Source organism: Bacillus rossius, chromosome 11, assembly GCF_032445375.1.
Source record: "Bacillus rossius redtenbacheri isolate Brsri chromosome 11, Brsri_v3, whole genome shotgun sequence".
Classification (NCBI taxonomy): Eukaryota; Metazoa; Arthropoda; class Insecta; order Phasmatodea; family Bacillidae; genus Bacillus; species Bacillus rossius.
Window position 1 is genome coordinate 45,431,876 of NC_086338.1, and position 19,959 is coordinate 45,451,834.

The 19,959-nt window shown below is 39.2% G+C and overlaps 1 protein-coding gene across 1 annotated transcript in view; it reads left to right on the top strand.

The window, feature by feature from the left end:
* The window catches only part of LOC134536461 (nose resistant to fluoxetine protein 6-like), a 44,428-nt gene extending 24,731 nt beyond the window's left edge, over positions 1 to 19,697 (top strand). The window contains exons 5-14 of the mRNA XM_063376179.1: positions 1,054 to 1,130; positions 3,511 to 3,707; positions 4,714 to 4,874; positions 8,123 to 8,291; positions 10,912 to 11,105; positions 13,021 to 13,162; positions 13,342 to 13,531; positions 16,005 to 16,147; positions 17,307 to 17,412; positions 19,561 to 19,697. Of these exons, the coding sequence (XP_063232249.1) occupies positions 1,054 to 1,130; positions 3,511 to 3,707; positions 4,714 to 4,874; positions 8,123 to 8,291; positions 10,912 to 11,105; positions 13,021 to 13,162; positions 13,342 to 13,531; positions 16,005 to 16,147; positions 17,307 to 17,412; positions 19,561 to 19,607 (1,426 nt within the window). The 3' untranslated portion in view covers positions 19,608 to 19,697. The remainder of the gene's footprint in view (positions 1 to 1,053; positions 1,131 to 3,510; positions 3,708 to 4,713; positions 4,875 to 8,122; positions 8,292 to 10,911; positions 11,106 to 13,020; positions 13,163 to 13,341; positions 13,532 to 16,004; positions 16,148 to 17,306; positions 17,413 to 19,560) is intronic.
* Positions 19,698 to 19,959: the final 262 nt, after the last annotated feature.

Consider the following 19,959-nt stretch of genomic DNA (forward strand, 5'->3'; position numbering starts at 1 on the left):
TAACAGAGGGGGAAAAAAGGGGGGAGGGGGAGGTCCGCAACCAGGAACCCACCCTTCCAGGATTTAAAAAATATATATAAATAATAATTACACAACAATTCAAAATAAGTTTACAGAGAGATTAGTTTGGAAGGATTATTGTAATCCTTGAAGGGCCACAATAATGTTTTTCCCTCTCCATTATAGCCAGACACTCCTCATAGATAGAAGCGGCAGGGATTGCTTCCAAGTTGTCTACATTTAATGCCGACTTTCCAAGTGTTAACTGCATGTCTTGAAATGTGTTTTTTTTAATGTATAACATCAACGTACATGTATTTATGATTTGTTTTAGCAAAATCATCAAAATTTGATTTAGGAACAAAGTTAAAAAAAAAACAATTATGTAATAACCTAAATACAAAATGTAAAGTTCTAGAAGCCTACTACTATTACCTGAGATTTTAGTGTGACAACCAATTCTCTTTTAAAATTCAATTATAAAGAAAACTTATTCATGAATAAAAGAGCGCTGGTTACTCAGTACATGTAAATATAAATTAAACTACTTTGGCAATTCAAACATCGACTCGTTTAAGTATATCGTAAGGGGTAAAACGGCAGCGAGAGAAAAAGAGACAGAAGAAAATGCTGATCCATACAACCAAGCCCAAAATTTAAATGTCAGTCATTTCAGAAAAGTTTGTGGCCAAGTATATAACTCAGTTATGCAATTTTAAGTTACTGAATTGTAGCATAAAAAATATAAGTTCAATGCATGTTACTCAATGTAAGATCTGCATCTCGTAACATGTTTCAAATTTGACTGTTATCAAAGTTAGTACCAATGGTATCCATTTTCCCAAATATCACTGGGAAAACAACACACTATTCTTTTTTACTAACACTCACATTCTCATGAAGAAGTTTACAAACACTTATGACACGAACAACAATGGCAGAAGCATAACGTAGTCCATTGTCACAACTTAGAATTGTCAAATTTGAAGTAGGTTAAATGACACATACAACATGTGAACTATGAGGTCTTAACAGTACGTAATTATTTTGCAGGTTTTCTATAGCTGCATACTCCGTCATAATCATCATCGCGACAGCATTCAGCCTCCTGAAAAGATGCAGCGTTAAAGGTATGAAATGATGAGCAGACAAACAAGCATGATAGCATAGTTACCACATGGTTGTGAATTTACTGATGATTATTGCTGTTTCCGAATAGTAAGTACGATATGATGTACTCTTTTTTAAAATTAACCCTTTATTTCCAGGCTGATTTCATAAAGAAACTATCCGTGAACGGATACAAGAATTCTTTTGACGACAGCACAATGTGGTGGATAAATAAATATGCATTTTGACGTGACGACGTCTAATAAATCGATGAACGCCGGCTGCACGCACGAAAAAGTGTCCCGTTACGCTGTGTCCCGTTACGCTCATTGTACGCTTGCGCCGCATTTATCTCTCTTCCACTCGATTGGAACAACCATCAATTTGACTTTTTCGAGGCACATTAAACTTGAAACACTCCCATTCGTTTCCTACTTTTCCTATCATCGTCCTATCCTTAACAGAATAACACAGATTGGAAGAAGTTAAATAGCAAACATGTATAAACGTTGTATAGTTGAAATAATCTGTTCGTTAAAGTAATAAACATACTTGAATTTGACGAGTGCAAATAAAAGTAAATTTACCAATTAAATTGTAGATTTCATTTCACTCCTTCTTTGTGTCCGTACAAAATAGTGATAATTCAATAAAAAAGTTTCGATTTTATTCATAAAAGTATGCAATTATTTCATCAATGTTTTGTTATGACGTTGTCACGTTAAACTATCGTCCGTAAACCGACTTTTCAGACAACCAATTTTTTTTTTTTTTTTGCTTATAGATAGTTTACGGTTCGGAGAGTGACATACACTACATGTAATTATAATTCCACTCCTAAGGGAGTAAATTCAGCCTGTGGTTCGGCATTTCCTGTAACCCGGCCACGAATGAGAGCAGTTCGCGCTCAGATGTTTCGTGTGGATCCCGGCTGTTTACCTTCGCCGCCACGTCACGCTACAGCGCTGCCGGCGTTTTAGGCTCTTCCGGAGCTTTAATCTCCTGTTTCCTGTCGGGTCGCTTTTAAAACTAAACAGGTACATTTTTGTAATGATATTTTGAAGAAGTTTTGAAGAAGCAACGTTTTGATTTGTTACACCTTAGCTCTTGGTACGAGTAATTTCGTAACGGGAACGGAAGTCTCGTGGAACGGAAACGTGTGACCGCGGTGCTGCCATCTGTGGCGGATGGCGCGAAACAAAGCTCACAAAGCCAAAGGGAAACTTTATAGTATTAACTTGTTAGTGAATTTTAACACGATTATGCAGTATTTTATTAGCATTCCTGATCGAAAATCAGGTCCACGACCGGGGTTTAGTATTTTATCCTGTCTTTTTATTTATTTTTGCTTTAATCGAAGCCGTTTCATTTTTCATTATACCTATAGTTAAAAATTTCAGTCTACGAATGGAATGATTCGGTCGTCAGAACGAGAATAGCATTTAATTCTTGGTTGTTTGTCCCCTAGAATATAATGACATATGTAATGATTGAATGAAAATACGCATAGTATGCAGTTTTTAAACACTTCAACCTGCATTTTGAAGCAAGTAGACGTAATAAGAAACAAGCTGTAACTAATTCTTTTGCTTATAATTATAACGTAGCTTTTCCAATTTAGGAGTTCGTCAGTCAGAACTCTTAAGAACTTTGGGTGCGGAACCTACATGCGATTCGCGTCCAGAAATGTAATCGAAAACACAGTTTGCTTGTGTCTGCGTTTTGTAGCGTAAGTGTATTTCCAACATAATATCACGTGAATTTGCTCATTACCGAGGTTAGATGTAGCAGATCTCTGGAGAGAACTGGAAAAAAAAAACTCGCCCACATTTTCTTCTTCTTTGGCGTTCCCGTTAAAATGATATCGACTTTCGACAATCCGACGTGATCGTGGTCTCGAACACAACCGCAGATAAGACTTTTAACGGTGTTTTAATTTTCTTTTGAAGTGAAACTTCTAATGCGACTTCCAACAAGGTTGCGTTAAACGTTCAACGCTCCTGGGGAGGGGGAATAGAAAGAGACAGAGCGAGAGTGAATGCGTGGCACTCGAACGCATGCGCGAGCGTTAGCAACGAGTAGCGTCCAATATTCCAAAGCAAGAGGGAAAGAGAAAGAAAGATACACAAAGGTAGAAAGTAGGAGAGAGAAAGAGAGTGAGTCTGTAGATCCCAAGCACATGCGCGTGGTACTCTTGCTATGCAGCTAAGTAAACAGTGTGAGCGTCGTGAAATTAGTTGAAATACGTACTTGTTGTTCTATTTTATTGTTCTATTTTAATTTATAATATTTCATTATTTCTTTTACTTGTTTTTTCAACACTTTTCAATAAGTATTTTTAATCAGGGACTTTTCTACCGTGTGTGACTTGCACACACACACATTTATTTTTTCTTCTAGCAAGTCTGCCCGCCAAGGTTCTGCTGGCATTCTCTCTGACCGAGAACCTGAGGAAGATCGGGAAGTATCAGCCCACGAACGAAGGACTCGACTGTCTTTTCGGCATAAAGTTCATCTTCATGACATTGATCCTGATGGGACACAGCAGCCTCTTCCAACTTGGAGGGCCCATAGTAAACGAAGAGGAAATGTACGAGGTAATTACAATAACGTATTTATTTGTATGGTACTAGCTGTGTGCCCGATGGGAAAGTATTTCATCCTCATTTACCAAAAACGCTGATAAAACCGACTTCTATTTACAAACAGAAGCCTAAACACAGAAAGGACACATTTCTAATTTAATAAAATGACAAACTTCCATGCAAAATTTCACACCCTGTTTAATCTGCATAGCCAACTAGCCTAAAGAAACGTTTTTGACGCCAAAGATATATAAAGTGAGCTCTTGCGAGTCGAGGTTTGAATTGACAAATACGTTTCACTTCTATCAAATGTACTAAGTTACACGCGCTTTTTTTTTTAAATGATAATGAAAAATAAAAGTAGATCCTATTAGCCATTACGATTTAAATAAAAAATCTTAATATACTAGAGGAATCTATCTTTTAACCAAGCCAGCGATAGAATATTATATAAAAAAATATTTTCTAATATTTTTTAAAAAGAGAAATTAGAGGTTTTTATTTATTTATTTTATTTATTTATTTGTGTTCCATTGAACCTTTTTTTGGTAGAAACCATAAGGTTATGGAACATGTCATTTACATATTTACAGTTATATATATACATACAGTTTTACATACACAGTTTTAAATACACATACATATTAGTTTTACATACATATACCTTTGAAGTATAAACAAACATTGATAAAAAAATTTCAGATAATCTGAATTACAAATATTACATTAATTATTTTATACATACCCAGACATGATATGTCAAGCAATTTATTATATTTATTAAGTAAGAAGAAAGAAAAAAAATTAAGCAGGATTTTGGGTATAACCAAACATTTTAAAGATATCTGCAAGGATAATTTTTTAAAGCAAGTAATAGTAAAATTATATTAAGTTTATGCCGAGTAGAATAATTATGTCTACTCCTATACACACAAGTTATTACAGCTCTAATTTAAAATCGTAATCACTTACTCTTTGAGAGTATAAGAAGTTCCTTGAACTTTTTTTAAAATCTCAGTTGCAGATGGCAATCCACATCGATCCTTACAATAACAACCAGCTCTTCGTTGACGGATTCCTGCTCTTCGGAGGCTTCCTCATGTGCCTGATGATGCTGCAAGAGCTAGACAAGAAGAAGACGATAAATTTTCCTCTTGCAATCTTCTTGCGATACTTTAGGTAACTAAAAGATTTAGTTTGCAAGATAATTATTATTTTTTCCATAAAGCAGTGGTGGTTTGGTTGGTTAGCATAGTGCATGGCCATGCCAATAGAGAGGGGCAGAAACGCTTTCCTCCCCCCTCCTCCCTCCCCCTGAAAGTAAACCTGGGGAGACAAAGTGTATGTCTCTCAGGGGTTAGTCACGTCTGTATGATTACATGATTGTGTGAAGCTGTTTTTTTTATTAAGTCAATTGTTACGCCGTATTGGTAAGACACCTAGAGAAAATCGGCCGAAATGGTGTGGTTGCGTTGTGAAAAAACAGTCTTAACTGACTTGTTTTTATGGAAGTAACTGTTTTTAACGACGGAGATTGTAATTCATACTTACTACCATCCAGGGGCGTAACCAGGGGGGGGGGGGGGGTTAGGGGGTTCAGACCCCCCCCCCCCTTAGCTCCAAATCTTTAATTAATTTCTTATTCATCACTCAAACAAATTTCATGTTAAAATTAATACAATTTTTACCATTACAATATTTAAATTTAAGAACAGAAAACTGCTAAAATGGCACTATTTTACACCTAAAAATCCTAATTTTCCCGGGGGAGGACCCCCGGACCGCCCGCTTTAATACGGGGGGGGGGGGGGGGTGGGGGGTGGTCCATGCTTCTTAACAACCCCCATACACAAATCCTGGCTACGCCACTGCTACCATCAGAAGTTATCAAGCACCGTTTTCCCGCAATGTTTTTGGGCGGAACAATATGGCGGTGGCGAAGTGAAAAGTGACTTCAACTACGTCACATCATGTCGTCGCCTTGCAATTCCTAACTCCATGATGTCTCTTACCTCCACTCCTTCATTTGTTTCCCGGATTTCTGCGTACCCATCGCCTGGTCCTATCATTAAACACAAACATTATGATGCAAAAGTTTGTTGGATAATGAAGGAATAAGTGAAATTAAACTGTTTAGTTGAATGTTTTGTGTGACTATGTGCTTAAAAAAATAAGGTTTATATAAATAATTCGCAATAAGTATAATAAACGTCGCGAGTCAAAATTGTGCATTATCTAATTTCCGTTTTTTATCAAATTAATATGCACTATGATAAACAACAATGTTGGTAAATAAACATTACATTCAAAGTTCCCGCCAAAAAAATTTTTAGTTTGGAAAACTGACACCGCAGCGCTGTAATACGCTTTCAGTTCGGGCTAGAAAGAGTCACTTCTATACTCCGTATTTTCTATGCCAGGTAATGCCCAGCTTGAGTTTGCAATGCCTTTTTAATTATTATTTTTATATTTGTTTGAAGTATGTGCGCATATATAAAGCAGACACATTTACTTGCACAAAATAGATATAAGACAATAATTGTTTGTTAATTTAATTAATTTTCTCTTTTCAATTATTATTCGGACCAAATAAAAGAGGAACTATTGTAAATTACTTACTGGCAATTATCCGATAGGACAAGTGCATCTCCTATTGTACGTTGATGGTAAATTGTATGTTGACCGTACACTGTTACACTTACAGTACACAGTAACATCATGTACGATACGCGCGCCACCTATTGTTAATTGATAGTACATTGTAAGTTGATAGTTTTTTCGCGAAAGTGCTAACAACAACTGTACAAAGTTAGAACTCAATCGGATGAACGATGAGTGAACGCATGGAATATATACATATATAAATAAACTTTTCCACAAGATAAACAATGTTCGAGACTATATTTGATACAGATCTTGTTTTTGATTCTGTATCTGTTTTTTTTTACATCAATGCAATATTTTGGCTTTAGCAATATCAATAATATAATCATTCAACATTTTACCTAGCAATAAAATTTATTCAAAGGTATCAAAATTTATGTTCACTCCCTCACTCTCATAATAGTTGGCATGTCGACCTAGTGATTCACGGGGAATATGCTCATCACTTTCTGACTTCTCTCCGGAAAGAAGTTTTTTTTTTTTAAATCCTATACATGACTCTACTGTAGGCCTATATGATGAAACAGTAAGCTGGACTTACCAACCTTCTCCCAAAGGTTAATTTTTACGATTAACGTGTTTACATGTTAGCCATATCTGCTTACTCTTCTAGCTTAGAACAATAAACATAAGCAGAAATAAATTACTGATGTTTTCAACTAAATCCATCCACTCTATTATATTTATATTCCTTCTGGTTTCAAGTTTTTTTTAAATAAAATTATTTAGAACGCGTGGCTATATAAACTAAGCTGTAGGAATTAGCCAGTGGGTTACCATGATGCTGATAATGAAAAACATTTATTGCTTTTATCGGACTGGAGCGAAAAAAAACAGTCTACTCATGTATTATTCTGTAGTATATATGGTACCCACCATTAAAGTTATATTTGAAGCGCCCATAACGCAAGATTTATGTGGTAGTTTCGTGAACCAATACTACTTAAAATCACCTGGTAAATTAATGGCCATTTCACATGATCAAGTTCAGGTCCGAATCAGTTAAAAAAATGTTGACAAGTAAAATCTCAAAATTTGCTCAAGAAATTGAAATAATTGGTAAGAACTAATATTTTATAGTATTAATATTTATGTAACGGATACAAAGCTGTAGCACGAGCAATTGCTTTACAAAAAAAAACACGTTGAATTTCAATTCATGCAATCATTGAACAGCGTTCGCACTATCCAAAACATGGTAGGGTGCTCCGTTGACATTTCAAAATGCATGGATGGACCAGATATTGCATGCTTCTTCGTGTGCTTTGTTTTTTGGGATAGATCAGCAATAGCAGCGATTGGTGGCATGACTAAGTTCCTTATCTTAGATATTAGATGATGACCAGTTAAGTTGCGCCCAGGTAAAAACCCTGCATAGACACAAGGTAAACAACTGGGCTCATTCTTGCGGGGATAATGGACATGATGTGAAAAAGAAAAAGAAAATTAAAACACAGTTAAAAGTCTTAACTGCGGTGTGATCGATACCACGATCACGCCGGGTTGTCGATAGTCGATATCATTTTAACGGGAACGCCAAAGAAGAAGAAAATGTGAGCGAGTATTTTTTTCAGTTCTCTCCAGAGATCTGCTACATCTAACCTCGGTAATGAGCAAATTCACGTGTTCTTGTGTTTGGAAACACACTTACACTACAAAACTCAAGACACGGCGCGATAAATATAATAAGCAAACTGTGTTTTCGATTACATTTCTGGACGCGAATCGCATGTAGTTCAACGCGAGCCATGGGTTTTTTCCAGGCTGACCCCGGCCTACGGCGTGGTGGTGGCTTTCTACGCCACAGTGTTCTACCACGTGGGCTCCGGCCCGCTGTGGGACTCCAGGATGGGACTGGAGCGGGACCGCTGTCTGACCTCATGGTGGGCCAACCTCCTCTACGTCAACAACTACGTAGGCACCGGCAGCATGGTCAGTGCCGAAAGGTGTAGCATCGGTGGAGGTCCTGGGCCTGAACTCTTTCAAACAACATTATTAACCCGATATCATCTTTGAAAGATTTGTGCAATGGGAGTGCATGACTTGATGCAAGCTTTTGGACATACACCATTGCTATGTGGTGTTTATATCCTGTTGACAACAGCAATTTTTTTTGCTTAATTTGTGTTTTTGTCTTTTGGTTTTTTTTTTTTTTTTTGTAGTTTCCTCTACAGATATAAATGTGCTTAGAAATGGCGTATGACCAAAAGCTTACATCGAGTCATTATTAACCCGACCTGTAGCTTAAATTTCGAAGATGGTTTTTGCTGATTTAATTTTTAGGATATTTTGATATTCCTTCCTAAGAAATTATCCTCGGGGTAAGTTTTATAATTAATAATGTTCGCAGGCTTTCACGTACCACTGTCTGAAGTAGCTTGGCTTCTGGGGTTGTAGGCTGTGCCCTTTGGCAAATAATTCACAGACGTTTTGGTCGACATTGCAGTCGTGGTCGCAAGTCGTAGTAACTGCTTCCTGATATGATGGCGACTGCAATGTCAACCGAAACGTCGGTGAATTATATTCGCCAAGGACACGGCTACAACCCATAAGCCAAGCTACTTCAAGTTTTATAATTGATTCCGATCAAACATGGCAATACAAATCATTGAATTTTGTTTTTCTTCCTAATACGGAATCATGAGTTGAAATAGGTATTGAACAGGACATCAAGGGGGGGGGGGGGGGGGGGGTCACAATTTTTGGTTATTATTTTTTTATTCAAGCAAGAAGTTGAAATTTTTGCACAGTTTTTTTTATACTTTGAGAAACCAACATAAATTCAGATACAATTTGTCTCGATTTATCATCGGTTTAAAAACCGCTGGAAAACATTATACACGGTCACGGGGTCGAGTTAGATACAGTAAGAAAAAGAGAAAAATGCTAAAAACTAATGCGTTGGTAGTGACAATGAAACATAAGAGATTAAATAAGAGAAGAAAAAAAAAAACATTTTAATGTGCGGTCTCAAACGTACACGAGCGCAAGAGAATCGTTAAGTTTAACTTACCCTCAGACACTTAAAGGTACCAGACGGCGTATGATAGTGAGATAAGCCAAAGTATTTTTTGAGCAAAGAATTACATAGAGGAATGAGTTTACAATTATTCAAATACTAATTTCATTGAATAGAACTATCTCTAGTTTTATGCTTAAGTTTGTATTCTTCAATGACTCTTCTTGATAGGAAAATCTTATTATGCACTTCACTGAGCCAGTGAGGACGCAACTGTGTTCAAAATACTTCTTCCAATGAGTGAACGAGTACAAACTAATGTTGTGGAGATTATATTAGTATGAAATATTTTTTCAATAATTAATATATTTGTTCATAATTATCCACCGAGTTTATACATGATACTTTGTAATTCTTTGGGATAGGAAAAGTTCACGAGTTTATTTAGTGATTTTTTTGAACCTTCAGTTATTATGTCCTTTTTGAAGATATCATTCCGTTATCCAATGGCAATTTATTACATGCCTAATTATCCCTGTATGATTAGGTACTGGTTTCGACATGGCCTCCTAACACCATGGGTAAATGGATACGCCATTATATCGTGACTCGGAAGTGTTTGGGGAAGAGGTATGACTGCAGATTGAGGCAATCCACCCCAGCATATTTGCCACCCATCCCCCTCCCCCTTAACCAATTCAGCGAATGTGTGTTTTGGCTCAGAGGAGGACCCCATCTTGAAAATACATAATAACACGAGCCGAAATTTTGAGCACACCATGTTTGGCTCAGAGGAGGATCCTATCTTGAAAATACCATAATAACACATGCCGAAATGTTGGGCACTCCATGTTTGGCTCAGAGGAGGACCCCATCTTGAAAATACCGTAATAACACGAGCCGAAATTTTGGGCACACCATGTTTGGCTCAGAGGAGGACCCCATCTTGAAAATACCGTAATAAGACATGCCGAAATGTTGGGCACACCATGTTTGGCTCAGAGGAGGACCCCATCTTGAAAATACCGTAATAACACATGCCGAAATGTTGGGCACTCCATGTTTGGCTCAGAGGAGGACCCCATCTTGAATATACCGTAATAACACATGCCGAAATGTTGGGTACTCCAGGTTTGGCTCAGAAGAGGACCGCATCTTGAAAATACCGTAATAACACATGCCGAAATGTTGGGTACTCCATGTTTGGCTCAGAGGAGGACCCCATCTTGAAAATACCGTAATAACACATGCCGAAATGTTGGGCACTCCATGTTTGGCTCAGAGGAGGACCCCATCTTGAAAATACCGTAATAACACATGCCGAAATGTTGGGTACTCCAGGTTTGGCTCAGAGGAGGACCCCATCTAGAAAATACCATAATAACACATGCCGAAATGTTGGGCACTCCATGTTTGGCTCAGAGGAGGACCCCATCTAGAAAATACTGTAATAACACGTGCCAAAATTTTGGGCACACCATCAAGTCCACAGACAACGACCTCGACGCGGAAGCAGTTAGCGTACTCCCTGGCCAATGAAGACTCGGTCTCTTTGGGAGGTTGGGAGGTGATGTCTCGCGCGTGTGTTCGCAGTGCATGTTCCAGTCGTGGTACGTGGCGGCGGACTTCCACATGTTCCTCGCGGGACTGCCGCTGGTCTACGTCATCTGGAGGTGGCCCGTCACCGGCTACACCTTGATGGCGCTGGCGCTCCTGGCGTCCGTCGCCGCAAACTTCCTCAGCACTCTGCTCTACCGGCTCGACCCTCTGCTCATGATGTTCCGCCCGTAAGGATCGCCTCAGCACCCATTTCGCAATGATGCGAACACTAAACACAGACGTGCAGTATTTTTTTTTACATTTCGCTGTCCGTCTGACCATCCTGCAGTATACGTAAATGTAACAAATGGAAACCACTGAAACAGTTGTCAATTTTCGACCAACACTGTCATAACAAAGATTTCTCATGAACGTGTGCTATTGCTGGTTTTAACCGTATGTCACAGAGAAACCACAAGAATGAACAGGAAATATGAATACAAAAAAAAAACATAAAACAACCAAAATCAGCTGATGTAAAATTTTAAACACACAGACAGGAATTAGTCGGAAAAAAATATCACGGCACAGACACACAGTGGGCCGACAACAGCCTGAAAGCTGTAACAATAACAGAAAATACAGCCAAACAACAATCGTGGACAACATAGTGACAAACAGACGAACCCGACGATGATACAAAATAGATAACATGGACAACTCCATGACAATGCAGCAATGCAGAGGCAAACTCAGCGATGAAAATAAACAAATTTTCTGGACAACACAACGACAATGGCACAGACGAACACAGAAGACTTCCTAAGACAGACAAACAGTTGCGATGTTTCCCGAACTGACATCTGTTCCTGTCACCAGGCACAAACAGACTGACAGAGGACACTGCCGCCGATCCATTAATTTGCCATCCGGGGCATTTAGTGTGTGCGAGGCCAGAAATAGGAGATTATGTAACTCGCTTAAGTGCTCTGTAATTCAGGTGCACCCCCAACACTTTTGTTAGAATCATTTGGATCAAACAGGCAGGGCACGGGTTCTTTTTGATGAGTTTGGCACACGGGCCTGTGTGCGCACTGGTTTGTAGTGCAATGATAAAGATAAATTAACTTTTCATGTCGTCGGCTGGAGAGGGAAGCTCCCCAACCAGTCAGGTCGGCTGACTGGCGTGATGTATAGAGCCGTGTTGGTGGGCATTAGAGGCTTGTAAGTGTGCTGAAATTGCAAGTGACCTAGTTAATCTCGGGTGTTGTAAAGCTGTGTGAGCCGTTCCAGCGAAACCCTTAAGACACATGCGTGGGTGAAAAAAATCAGGGTTGTTTATGCATAGGCTCCTTTCGGAGTTGTATGTGTTTCAAAATCACCTTAGGACCGAAGTCCAGGAGGTATCATACTCGACTCGTTACTGTTTTGTTACGGAATATAGTTCACCAAGAGGCCTTTGACTGCCGAAGCTGCAAGAGGAAAGAGAGATTAGTACAAGTTCAACATGTCAAAAACCCTGTATAGAAGTCTTTGTAACTTTTGGCAGACATTTTTTTGTACTTTAGTAAGAGTAATGGTTTCTCGAGCCCGGGTTAGATGTTCGTGAATGTTGGCATGAAAATCGTGTAGCGTCTAAAGACGATTGTACTTTGAGACGAAACTTGAATTTCATGTTGCCCGACCCACTATGGATCTTTAGAAGACCAATAACTAAGAGAGATCTATTGATTGATGTTTTAAAATCAGCAGGAGCGTGATAAGTGTTTAATGGTTGGTCCAGGAGATTCTCGTCGTTAGCTAAGAAGCATGTACCTGCTTATGCTTACACACAGTCCACGACATGTGCGCCGCAAACTGATGTATTATCATCACAGCCAGTGCGAGCCATCAGGTTCGAATGCTCTGTTGTGGTTCGAATCTTGGGCTCGCCAGGAGTCCTAAGCCCACAGAATGCCGCCCATAACCTCTGGTATTCAGGTGGTGCTGTTCGGGCGTGGGATGTTTTACATAAATGAAGTTGGGTGTCAATAATGCATAGCCAGGCATCATTAGAATTTTAATATAGCAGAACACTTGTTACTATGTTATAGTTCTTCATCGTGTACCAATAATAAGTATGCGTCATCAGGATCCAAGTGTTTTATCGTCGTGTCCTTGCAGAGAAATGGATGACATCACGCTGAACCCGTACTTCGAGAACATATACATCAAGAGCCACTTCAAGGCAACTCCTTACATCGTCGGGATAGTTCTTGGCTGCCTTGTGCACCGCTTTCGAACGAAAGGAATAAAACTGAACAAGGTGAGTTAAACCTTTATTCAGTGAAAATATGTATTTGAATCAATCTGATTGGTACTTAAAGTTTTTTTTCTTTACTTATTCGTTAATGTCCGACTCGTACTGCTTTCTGGCACTGTCTGATAACTGTAACGTAACGCCGTTAACTGTGACGTGTGACTGCGCGCGTGTGCTGACCGCAGGCGGCGCTGTGGTCGGGCTGGGCCGCGGCTGGTGCCCTCGCGCTGTGCAGCATGTTCTCGGCGTGCACGTTCTACCGCCGTGGCTACCGGTACCGCGCGCTCGAAGCCGCGCTGTTCGCCGCCTTCGACAAGCTGGGCTGGTCCGCCGCCGTCTCCTGGCTCATCTTCGCCTGCGCCACCGGCCACGGAGGTGAAAACACGCCTATTCCCCTCCTCACAATAAAGCATTAATTGTCGTGACATCATACAACAGATGATAGGTGCAGGCGAACCCTCCGGGGGGAGGTTGTAAGGCCAGAAGGGCATTCGATAATCTCTCCAATTCAGCATACAATAATTTCTAGCTACTTCCCCCTTCAGCATACCATATTTATGTTATGCATACCATAATTATGGTATCGGGTGCAGTATTTATGGTACGTACCATAGAAACGAGTTCTAACCGGTAGTTTACCCCCTCGCGCTTCACTAAAGGCACTGCACGATTGACGCTGGGCTGGTTGACCGCCGCCTCCTGGCTCCCATTCAGCGTACAATAATTTCTCGCTATTTTCTTCTTCAGCGCACCATATTTATGTTATGCGTACCATAATTATGGTACCATGCGCCACATTTATGGTACGTACAGTAGAAACTAGTTCTGACCAGTACGTTTCACCTACGCGCTGCAGCTTGTCTCCGGCGAGAGTATTCAACAGCAGTGGCTACAGGTACCGCATGGATTTGCGTACACCCTCACGCCCTACATGCCATTTCCGAACACCTCATTACATCACCACCTTTCAGTTAAAGGGGGGCGAATCTGTATAATTCGCCCCGCAAAAATCTGCGGCCCAAGAGTCTTACGCGATGGATTAATCGATACATGGTGGTCCAGACCTATAGAATGCTCTAAAACTGCGATGAATTAATTTAATGGGTGGCAGGAAATGCAACAAAAAAAATCAACCTTTGCTCAGAAACATATGACCAGGAAATCAACTCTGCAGATCTACAGACGCATAAAGTGGCGCCCAAATTTTAATAATGCGAGCTTCGTGGGAATACTCCGTTGGCCGAGAGGATGCGTGATCGCATCGCAGTTGGACGCGCACCGGCTTTCGATGCGATGGGCTCCGGGTTCGAGTCCCGGGTGAGGCATGGGTGTGAATTTGTATTCGCATCTCTTGTCAAGCAGTCAGGGAATGGTCGATTTTTTTTTTTTTTTTAAAGTTTCTCATACTTGTCAACAGTAAGTAATTAAAGGGGAGATAGTTGGCTCACATATATAAATAAAAATGTAAAAGCTCGTTCGTTTATAATCTTAACTCTCTAAAAATTCTTCACCGATTGCATTAAAATTTTGACACAACGTTGCATTCGAATTAATGCGTTTTTTTAATATACACGCCACACCTGTGACAGGTTAAAATATAAATAAAAAAGATAGGTTACCTATACAAATGAATGTTTGTGTGTTCGTCTTCTGTTTGGTAAAGGTAAATATATAGATAGGAAGATATAGACTCAAGAGAGTTAGAGATAAATAAAGAGAGGGAGATATATAGAGATAGAACGATGGATATATATATATATATATATATAGAGAGAGAGAGAGAGAGAGAGAGAGAGAGAGAGAGGGAGGGAGAGAGAGCGAAAGAGATAGGGAGATATATTGAGATACAGATAGAAACATAGAGAGATATATAGAAATTTATATATACAGAGATATATTTTTATATTTATAGAGGGGTATATATAGAGAGATAGATGCTTTGTATTAGTGTACGTGCTTAAAAAATAAAGAAAAACAAAAATCATAAAATAAAATACAGAATCTCTCAAAATTCCACCACGGGTGATCAGTATTCGATGCCCGGTGGTTTGAAACCCAGGTTTTCAACAGGAAGGGGAAACGTGGCAGAAGATGCTGCAAGACGGTTTATTTTAATCAAGTTACTCCCACATCCCACACACATTCATTCAGCCAATTCTCAATTCACATCTCATCAACCCTCATATGTATCTAATAATCTTGATGTCTACTTGACGTTTTCTCTGTAATTTTAATTGAATGAATTACATAAATTTAGTTACTACTTACGGAGAACGTTGAAAGACCAAATCATATTTCAATTCTGACCTGAACTGAGAGCATGAAAAGCACGAAATCAGTCAAACACAATTTTAAAATAACGTTTGTACGTAGCCCGTGTCTTAACACTTTTAAATTCAAGTAAATAGTTTACAAATCAAGAAAAAAAAAAAAAAAAAACAATTTACCCAGAACTTTGAAAAACCCAATTTAATATTATTTTGGGAAATATAATTTTTTATTCGTTTAAGAATGACACCCCAAAAATACATTTTTTTTTAAAGAAGTAAAATACGTTGGTATGTTTAATTCATACTGTACACCACCGGATTACATGGTCATTGTTCTTACGGGCGTTGAAATGAAAATTCACGTTTAAGCTTCTCAAAAAAAATCACAAAATAAACAATTTATAAATGGTTATATGAATTCAACAGCAGTTGAACATGAGTAATTATTGATCCATTTAAAGTGATAAACCAAAAAAAAACATGGCAATATAGAAGCAAAATTATTTATGGTACTACTACACCCGTTGAGCCAATATCCCCGTGCTTTGGACATGAACGTGGTTATTGGATGCCCGCAGGTACCTTAAATAGACTCCTCTCCTACAAGTGGATAGTTCCGTTCAGCCGAGTGACGTACAGCGCCTACCTTGTCAACGGCATTGTGATCCTCTACAACCTGGGGTCCACCAGGGCACCCACTTACGTCGACGAGTACCTCATGGTGAGTAACTAACTCTCTGGACGTCATCAGCTGCGGAGCATTTCGTACTTCAGTTTGCTGTGCGCACTTAAATGGGCCTTCACTTTCCCTCTTCAAGGCACGAGTTCTGCCATCAGCTCCGACCTTGTCTATGTGTGCTATGTTGCCAGACATAATTCATAGACTACAACAGTTTTTTTGGATAAAACATTATAAAACAATGAAAAGTTAAAAAAAAAATATTTATCTGAAAAATTGTAGTTTTTAAAGTAAAATTTGGAATGAGAAATTTGGAAAAAATGTTTTTTTCCTGTTGTACCACCCTGAACACCGGTAGACCATCCTGAAAACACCGGTAGACTATCCTGAAACCCGATAGACCACTCTGAACCTAGACAGACTATAGGTACTGAACCCCGGTATACCAGCCTGAATCCTGGTAGACCACCCTAAACACCGGTAGACCGGCCTGAACCCTGGTAGACCATCTTGAACCCCGGTAGACCACCCTGAACCCAAGCAGACTATACAGAATCCTGGTAGACCACCCTGAATGGGCAGCCAAACTTTTCGGCAATGGACACCCATCATAGCGCCATGAGCGTAAATATATTAGTAACAACAAAAAGTGATAGAGAAATATATTCTTGTGCAACGATTGCTGTTTAACAAAGAGTAGTGTTTGTAAATAATGTGATATATAATCAATTGTACATGTAACATGAACCTAGTAATGCCCAAAGAGACATAGAGCCAATACATAGGCTCCCACAAAATATACAAAAGGATTTTAAAATTTTATTTTACTGTGTAAAGTAAATAATGTATACAAACTGTAAAATTATGGCAAAAGTGGGTGTGTCCATGTGATACATGCAAACATTGTAAAGAGAGAAAAAAATATAAGTGAAATAAAAATCAACTGATTTGAATTGTGTCCCACCGATAGGGTTTGGGTTCTATTCCCGGCGATGTCTTGCCTCTTCTTTTTTTTTTTTTTGCAAGTTGGAAAACGTGGCTGTGGGATTTCTTCGGAGTGCTCCCGGGTTTCTCCGCCGACGCACTCAAGTCTCATCTCGACACCTCTCGCCGCATCTTGATGCGAACCTAACGTCGCCGTCCGCTTTGAACACTCGTCGATTCATTTATTTTATCCTTGTTCGTCCCGCACCTGTTACAGACGCAGACCTCAGTAATGTACTTGGTTATGACCTACTCGGCCGGCCTGCTGCTAACCTTGACATTCGAGTCGCCGCTCAACGCCCTTCAGAAGATACTGCTGACAGGTAAGGCCCCCGGCCACAGTCGACTTGGCACAGGATGTCCATAAAACCTTTGAATATATATATACTGTATAGAAGTCGCGAGTGGATAGGATTTACTCTACGTTTTTCAGGAGCGTATGATGAGCAGCTCGGGAACTTCACCGCTGCAGTGCGCTGCCGTAACGCCCTGTATCGTCTTAGTTGTTATTTACACGTTAGAGCGCAGCGCTGTCGCCTGCTGTCATACCCCGCACCCCTCATCCATCATTCACTGCAGCTCAAGGTCTTTCAACGGGAGGGGGAAGGGGTGTTTGAACAGTTCGAAACTTGTCCGCTAGGGACCACCACAAGTCGATGCCCTAGAGATGGTGGCGATTGCGGCGGTGAATTAACCAACTACCTCAAAACCGTATTAGAAATTTTAACCTGGGCTGGCGACTTCTATACAGTATATATATTCAAAGATAAAACACAGGGCCGGATTTAGGGGAGGTCAACCGGGGCGAAAGCCCCGGGGCCTCCACAAACGGAGGGCCCCCAAAAACCACAATAGAGACTTCGGGAAAAAAATCTTTTAAATTCCGACAAGTAAACACTAGTAAACATCTTTTCCTTTCATATTCTTTTTTCGCTGTTTTACTTTTACCTACACTACTTTTTACATTCATGATTATATTATTGTTAAATATTAACAGAAATATTCATTAACACTAAAGTTTAATTTCATATAATTCTTGTCTCCGATTATATTTATGTATGTTTTTTAAATACTAAGAGAATCTACTTGATTTCACAATAAATTATTTATTGAAAAACTCGACTGAAAAAAATTGTTCATTTTATTTGGAAAATAATTTGGGGCTCCTCTGTTGCCCCGAGGCCTCCAGACCTCTAAATCCGGCCCTGATAAAACAACATCCCAGTTTCGATGTTACATTATAACAGTTTAATTTAGACTATTTAAAACGAATCATACAGCACATTGAAGGTAAACTAACCTAGTTTTTTTTTTACAAGTGTTCAATATGTGCACCCTAGTTATACAGCACACATCCAACCTTAAGACCAATTTTTCCCACACAAATTTGGTTAACACGTCCGGAGTAATTGAAGCCTTTTCAGTTCTGTGCCTCAACTCGGGAAGATCATTTGGTAGCGGTGGAACGTAGACGCGATCTTTCGTAAACCCCCAAAGGGGAAAAAAATCGCACGGTGTTTATGAACGTGGGGACCAGCGAAAAAAAAAAAAATCTCTGTCGTCTCGACAATTACGACAAATCCAATTAGGGACTCCTACATTCAACCATTTTGTACAAAGAGACTTCAATGTGGAGGGGCTCCATCCTGTTGCCCTCTGCTAATTGGGGAAAGAGCCATTCTTTCGCGCTGCAAGCGAGAAAACAATAAAAGCAGTATATTCGCGCATGTGCTTATCTAAAACTGTTCGAGTTACTTTTTTATTGTGACCTTGAACCAACACACTACAAAACGCCTATAGTTAATATTATTAAATTTTATAACCGGGACATTGTTCTATCAACATACTGTATCAACACCTTGATAATTTTATCAACAAACACTTAACACAATTGTTCGTTTATTATGGTAGAAAAATGTACGCTGCTTATAGTTGGTAGTGTGTAATCGTAAGAAGTAAAATATGTTAACGTAATAAAATCCATGATAGCAGAGGAGTTGCACAATATTGCATCCAAGACGACCGCCGTGAAATTCCAATCCATCATGGCGGACATCGGCTCCTCGCTTGTCAATCCGAACCCTGGCGCAGGACAAACATTCATATACTACTGATAAAATAAAAGAAAAGTCTGTCATGTCCGCCATTTTTGTCGCGCTGACGTTACAGATGTGTCGAACGCGATTGGTTAGAACAGTATTTCATTTTCGTAGCGTCCAATCCCAAGGTACCTCTATAGCTCTACCGTGATTCCAGCTCGACCGTGATCCAATGACTTTTTAAATATTCGCTTTCAAACGGTAATTTCCACTTGTGACAACCGTTTGAAACCACTTCTTAATCAATGAACTTCAAAACTTGATTTCTAACTCGAATGCCTTTTTAACGTTTGACAGGTTTGTTTGTGAACAGCTCACGTATGATTGGTATAATAGGATGTTACAATCAGGATCTTCTTCTTTTTTTTTTAGGAAGAAGAGAAAATTCGAAAGAAGAAAGGAAAATAGAAAGCAGCTGAATTCTCCGCCATTCAAGATTCACAAGAATCGAAACTCCAAAAATCTCCTAACAAACCTGCTTGCAAAGTGCTAATTGATTTTGCAAATGATGTGAATGTTTTCTTAATTTTTTTTATAACTTTTGTATAAAATATTTTATAATAAAATTATGAAAAAAATATTAGTGTTTGATTTTAATAAAAACCAAATGAATGAGCTAATTGCTTGTAAATAAAAAAGTGTGACTTTTGGTTTACAAATGCGTATAAAACCTGATTTTTTTTTCATCTTGTGGTTTTTCTGGTTTACAAATGTGCTGCTGTGAAGAAAAAAAAATTACGTTTTTCCATTGAAGAATTTGGTAACTTGCAT